The following is a 6,784-nucleotide window of genomic DNA, read 5'->3' on the forward strand; positions in this document are numbered from 1 at the left end:
GTAAACAGCTTGTCTATGGACACCCTTACATGGAAAAATCAGATCTAAGCAACTTGTTGTGCAATATAACACCCCTGTCTGGACACAGCCAATCAGTTTAGGCTAGGTTTTTTGATGGATACATTTCCCCCTGTTTTCCTATCCTGATTGCTCCTTCAGTCAACTACTAGAATTCTCTCCCACCCCGAAAATATCATTGCAATAACTGTTTCAATTATTGCCATGCAAAACCACAAGTAAATAAATAATAGATTAAATTGCTGTTTTAGATTAAAAGCATCCAGGATTTATTTATTTTTAAGTCATGCTCCAATGGATGCCCTCTGGGGCTAGGGTCCCAATCTCAGCAGGTATAAGTCTGTTAGCAAAAAAAAAAAAAACCCTCACCAACAAGGGCAGGGCTGCAGATGCAGAGCAGTCCAAGCAAACCTCAGAAAATCAGTCTCGGAACCAAAACATGATCCAGAGGCAAGGCAACAGTCCAAGATCAATATCACGGGGAGTTCAGGCGAGATACAACACCACAAAGGAAATAACAAAGAGCCAGAGTCCTGTGTTGTTTCCAGCATCTGGAAAGCCCCAAAGCGAAACCTTATACATGCTGACCTCCTAGACCACATCCTAAGCACAGCTGCTAATAGTGAAGGTGTTCCAGACATTGCTTACTTAGAAGGAGACCCCTTACAAGCCACATGGCGGATCTGTATCTGTAGATACAGGCTACATTGCTGCCATTCAGCTCCCTCAGCTCTGGACCTTGAGGACCTCAAGTGTTCTTGAGGACTAGATGGTGGTGGCTCCTCCTATGACAGCCCATTGTTGGTTTCAATGGACCCTTCCTGCTCCTCCAGACCCTTGGCCAGTGGTGTGTCTGATGTGTCCTCTGAGAACCCCCTGAGTGACACCAGGTTGGGGCTATGCATGAGAGGTAGCCATTGTGATGAAGACCCTCAGAGGGAATAAGTTAGCTTAGGGATCAGCAAACTTTTTCAGTAGGGGGCTGGTCCACTGTCCCTCAAACCTTGTGGGGGGCCAGACTATATTTTTTTTGGGGGGGGGGAATGGACAAATTCCTATGCCCCACAAATAACCCAGAGATGCATTTTAAATAAAAGCACACATTCTACTCATGTAAAAACACGCTGATTCCCGGACCATCCTTGGGCCGGATTTAGAAGGCGAGTGGGTCGGATCCGGGCCCCGGGCCTTAGTTTGCCTACCCATGATTAGCTGGTGCGCTCACCTCCCTTCCATCTCTCATGGGGCAGGCTACAGTCTATTGTATGTCACTGTCCCACTGCTATCAAACGTATGTTTAACTTGAACCTGCAGGACAAATAAAAGAGCAGCAGGAAGTGACTCCTGGGCATGATGTCCATTAGGGGAATCAGCTGGATCAGACTAATTAAAATGTACAGGACTTCCTGGAGTAAGCCATTAAGTCTATGGGTGGTAGTGAAGTGAAATAAAATTATGTCTGAATATCTTTTTTTAAACCCTGCACATAGAGCAGCATCCCTTTCTCTGATATGGTAGCTTTCTATTGATGGTTAAACTATGGAACTCGCTCCCAATTGGATGGCTTCTTTTAATGTGGATTACACAAATTCATGGAGGAGACGGCTGTCAAAGGCTACAAGCCATGACTGGACTCAGCAATGCTTCTGAATACTAGTTGCTGGGGTGGCACAGGATGGAAGAGTACTCTTGCGGTCAAATCCTGCTTGCTGGTTTCCCACAGGCAACTTAACAATGTGGCCACTGTGAGAGCAAGCTGAAGAACTAGACGGGCCACTGGCCTAATCCAGAAGGTTCGTCTTAAGCTCTTATGCTGTTGGTGTTTCATTCAAGCAAGTGTTCTCCTTCCTGCAAGCTGAAGTAGCATTATTCAAGAAGGCGGCTGCTGTTGAAGTTTGGTAAACATGCTACAGAAAGGAATAGTCAGGTTAAGACCGCTGGTAGAAACTTAAGGTTGATTGGTGGGGGCAGACAAAGCCATTCTGAGCACAGGCTCCACATGTGGCCAATGAGGAGACGCTGGCACATGCTAGCTCATCCTGCAACTGGCTTGAACTAATGAAACTTAGGGAGGAAACAGGCAGGCCTTAAGTTATCTACCTTACCAACAAACTTGTTTTTTCCTGCTCTGGAGGGTAGGACTCGAACCAATGGATTCAAGTTGCAAGGAAGGAGATTCCAACTAGATGTGTAGAAAACCTTTCTGACAGTAAGAGCTGTTCGCTAGTGGAATGGTCTCCCTCGGGAGGTTGCAGACTCTCCTTCTTTGAAGGTTTTAAAGCAGAGGTTGGATGGGCATCAGTCATGGATGCTTCAGCTGAGATTCCTGTATTTCAGGAGGTTGGGACTAGATGACCCTTGGGGTTCCTTTATAGTTCCATGAGTCTAAGTAGTTACTTAAGGAGGAATCCGCGAATGAAGAATAGCTTGCCTTTCTGTCTATTGCTGCTGCCGCCCAGTTCTGGTAAAATATTGCAAGTCTTACTGCTTGACTCCCATCAGTTAGCACACTCTTACTTTTGCTTTATGTTTGGCCCTTCATGGCAAGTCCATTTCCCCCCTGAACAAATGCCCAAGGCAGGCACAGATCAACTAGTGTTACCTTCTCGGCTGGCTCTCTCTCTCTCACCTGGCTGCCCATGCTCTCTTCATCCTCCCTCTGCTACTTGCCCTTCCTGCCACTAGGCTAGCCTGGCAGAGCTTTGCTGCTGATTTCCAACTCTCTTCAGCCTTTACCAGTAGGGACTTTCAAAAGGGCTAGACAGCAAAATTCAAATCACACTAGTAAATGAGCTGTGGTCAGGAAGGTATCCCCCGCCACTCCCCTCTCTGTGGGAGAGGTGGCAAAGCTAACAATGCTCTTATTTACTTACTGGCAGAAGCCGGAGAAGGAATGGAGGGGGTGTACAAACACAGCCCCCGTTGGTAACCCGACATTGCAGTTCATAGCAGTGCACAGGAAATCCTTCAGCTTACTTTGCGTAGGCATATTGGGAGCAGCTTCCTTGGCTAGGTAGCATCCTGGTTTGTTGTGGTCTTTTGTCAGCCCAGAAGCCATCAGGGAAGGAGGCGGCTTGCTGGGCTGTGTGTGCTGGGGTCCGAATCCTGGGGCAGAGCAGGTTAGCACTTCCAGTGCTGAAGAGAACTTGGTCGCTGCAGGCATAGATGCTTGCTATATCTAGATGTAGGGGTAGAGCGATGGGTTAGTTGTAGCTTCCAGTTTAGTACTGGAAGTTGACTATGGGTCACGCCAATCTTTTTCTTTATTAGGGAGCCAAGTCTCTATAAACAGCAGCAAGTCTCTAAAAAGCCCTTTATCCCAATTACAGTGGTACCTCGGGTTACAGACGCTTCAGGTTACAGATGCTTCAGGTTACAGACTCCGCTAACCTAGAAATAGTACCTCGGGTTAAGAATTTTACCTCAGGATGAGAACAGAAATCGCGCAGTGGCGGCAGCAGGAGGCCCCATTTGCTAAAGCGGTACCTCAGGTTAAGAACAGTTTCAGGTTAAGAACGGACCCCCAGAACGAATTAAGTTCTTAACCTGAGGTACCACTGTATAATAGTGGCCTTATTCCTCACAGCTGGGCAAGGTAACTTGGTTATGCCTTTGTCTGGGATTTTAAAATGTTGTGCAAGTTAGAGGCAGCTGGTAACCTATTTGGAATGGAATACTCTCACCTTCACTCCCAAATTTATGAAGTACAATGAAATGTGGCAAGTTTGTTAGGATGACTCACCATTAACTTTGTATGTAATTTCAACAGGTGTTACAAATGGAAACCAGATTTCACTGGCCTGTTTCCATTGGTCGTAACGTTCTTCTTCCAAAGACGCTTCAAAGATCTGTACTATGAGGGAAATAAACATCATCATTTGATTGTGGAAGGCCGACAACCTAAATACACCCTTCTAGATTCATGTTTGTCCTTAGTATGAGATAAACAAATAGATGCAGCTAAAATTAAACTAGGCTGACAGAGTAGATATACAGCTTTGCCAATCGTCTTGCAAAAAAGTTGAAGAATTTATATAGTTCCCTCTCAGCCTGCCTTCCCTTGAATAAATTTGGAAGAAGTGAAAAGAGGTGCAGGGAACTGAGGCAGGAGTCCGGAACAAAATATCTGTAGAATTGTGAAAAAATGCATAAGAAAATGAATCTGACTGCAATTAATCAAACAATTATTGCTTCATTCAAGCAAGTCTAGCTGTGTTCAATGGGACTTATTCCCAGAAAAGCGTGGATAGCACTGTGGCCTTAAGTTGCAATCCCTCCTCGCTTGCCTGGGAGTAAATGTCATTCAGTGCAGAAGGACCTAATTCTGGGTAGACGTGGCTATTGTACTCCAGTCAAACTCATACAAGCAGTTTATGGCTCTGGCCCGGATTCTAAGGCCTATTGCTTTCAGTGAGACAAGCCTAATGCATTGTGATAAGAGTAGAACAGGGATTGTCAAACTTCTGCCACGCTTAACCCCCTTAATTGAAGAAAAGACTTAATTTCCCAGGAAACGTAGGTAAAATCTGCCCTGCATTGGAGTTATTTCGAAAGGTTTACTTTTTCTGCCTGTGCAACCCATTTGCATTTCCTCCCCTGTTCTTTCCAGGGTTCTCTTTGGCGTGGGGTGAATTTGCATTTGGTGCCATTTTGACACTCCCTATAGTCCTGTGAATGACAAATTCATCTTTCCATTGACTTTGTAAAAACATCCCAACAGCTTCTACTTTCAAAGGGACTCTGCACTTGCTCAGAAACACTGTGCCATTAAAGAAACAACAACCACAGACACACATTCCTGGTTCCCTTCATAAATAACTGTTTCTATACATGTAGCTTTGTTAAAGCCTGTTTTAACCCCCCCCCGGCCTTTATGCACATTGCATGTCTTCCAAGAACTTCAGCTTGAGATAGCATCATTTTTGCAGTAAGAATAACATGACTCTTGAGCCCTGGCCCAATCCAGTGGGATTGGATGGGTCACACCACCCAGTGTATGTGGGTGTATAAATGTTTGTAGGTATGTCAATAGAAAACACACACACACACACACACACACACACACACACTGATTTTTTCTAGAATAGGGGGGAAATGCAAAGCATTAGACTTGATCAATGTTCTTGCAGTAGTTTGCAGTCTATTCCAACCCCCAATGAAGACACTTTCCACTGACTCTGGTGGTCCTTGGAACCATCCCAAAGTTTTATGTACTCTGGCTCACTTTAGTTTAGTGCCAGTCTAACACTTTTTACTTTCCATGGAGCTGCTCTTGTTTTCCTTCCAAGCTGATGAGAGAAGACTCAGCCCTCAGTCCTCTCAGCTGTGACCTGAAGAGGGCTAGCAATTCACCAGGAAAAGCAAAAGAGGACTATGTTGGTAGACCTGTTTCTGGAAATGACAACTCCATTTATGGCGTATGACAGTATAGGATTTCTATGTGCCAGTTCCTAAGTTCCATATATCTCGTCCATAATTTTCTTTTAAAAAATAATCACAAGGATTCAGCTTTGCCTTGCTGGGTCAATACATTAATTGAACACCTTATTATCCCTCTGGGATTTCTTGTTGAGTTTTGTTTCCTGCCTGCCGGCCTATTAAGAGGTCCATCAGGAAGATAGATCCAGGAAGATGTCAAAGAATCTTTTCCAAAAAAAAACACGGTATTTGTGGAGCCTGAATATTTTCTTTTCTTGATCTGCTGGAAAAATTCCCCTATTTATTGGAGAGGATTCTTGCTTGCACAATGTTTCCAGGAAATCCATACATGCCTGTGCCAGTGTTTATTAGGTTTAGAAGTAATGAAGTGAGCAGGCAAATATTTTCAAAAAGGGAAGAGATTTAGGTTGGTTTAAGATCCTTTTTCCAGAGGTCCCACAAATGTTTCCTTGCTAATCCCCATATCTCTAATGTCTAGGGCAATTTAATGCAACTGATAACAGCCACATCTGAATTTATTTTTAAAATGTTTCTATCATACTCTTCAGTTTATGGCAAAAGAGCAAATTAAAAAGTTTATTCGAGGCTCTGGGATAAATCAGTAGGATAGTCCTCATGAAAATCTTAGGCCAAAAGTGAACCATACACGGGAATGTGTATTGTGTGTTTGTGGGAGTGGAAAGATAATGTGTTGCTGCCTCACAGCTGGGGTGCATGGAGATTAACTGTACAGATGAATATTTTTTTTTGGGGGGGGGGCTGAGGTCGTAGAACTTCCATAATCTGGCTAAGGACCCCACCCTGGGCAGGTTTGGGTGCATCATACAAATAATTTACTGGGCCCAGAGACCCTGTTGGCTTTCCTGCCTCCCAGGACACATGTCGTTGATTTTGCAAGTGTTTTAAGGGACAGTGGGTGACAACGGTGAGGCTATTTGCTTCGCTTCAGGTGGATAACAAGCGGCAAGACCTGGAAATCAAAGACAGCAGCGGAATTGACGCCACCAAGCTGAGTCGCTTTGTTCGGATCAATGAACTCCGCTGGGTAACCGAGTACAACCCTATGGTAAGAAAGGACGTCTCTATATCATGCTGGAGCTATACCTAGGCATTTGAATACCGAGTTCACTTTGGAGAGAACAAACCCATGAAATTACTGCCCTGCGAATGAGTTAATTGAATAGTGGCAGTGATGGCCACCAACTTGGGTGGCTTTAAAAGACGAATGGACAAATCCATGGCTATCGATGGCTACTAGCCATGGTTGCTATGCTCTGCCTCCACAGTTAGAGGCAGCAATGGTTCAGAATACCAGTTGCTGGAGACC

General features: G+C 44.7%; 1 protein-coding gene across 2 annotated transcripts in view; it reads left to right on the plus strand.

Moving 5' to 3' along the window:
* Positions 1 to 6,784, plus strand: part of ERP27 (endoplasmic reticulum protein 27) — a 28,438-nt gene that overhangs the window by 6,769 nt on the left and 14,885 nt on the right. For both annotated transcript variants that reach the window (XM_082241334.1, XM_082241335.1), the window contains one exon: positions 6,407 to 6,523. In XM_082241334.1, coding sequence (XP_082097460.1) covers positions 6,407 to 6,523 — 117 coding nt within the window. The remainder of the gene's footprint in view (positions 1 to 6,406; positions 6,524 to 6,784) is intronic.

This window comes from Podarcis vaucheri, assembly GCF_965113315.1.
Source record: "Podarcis vaucheri genome assembly, chromosome: 10".
NCBI classification, from domain to species: Eukaryota; Metazoa; Chordata; class Lepidosauria; order Squamata; family Lacertidae; genus Podarcis; species Podarcis vaucheri.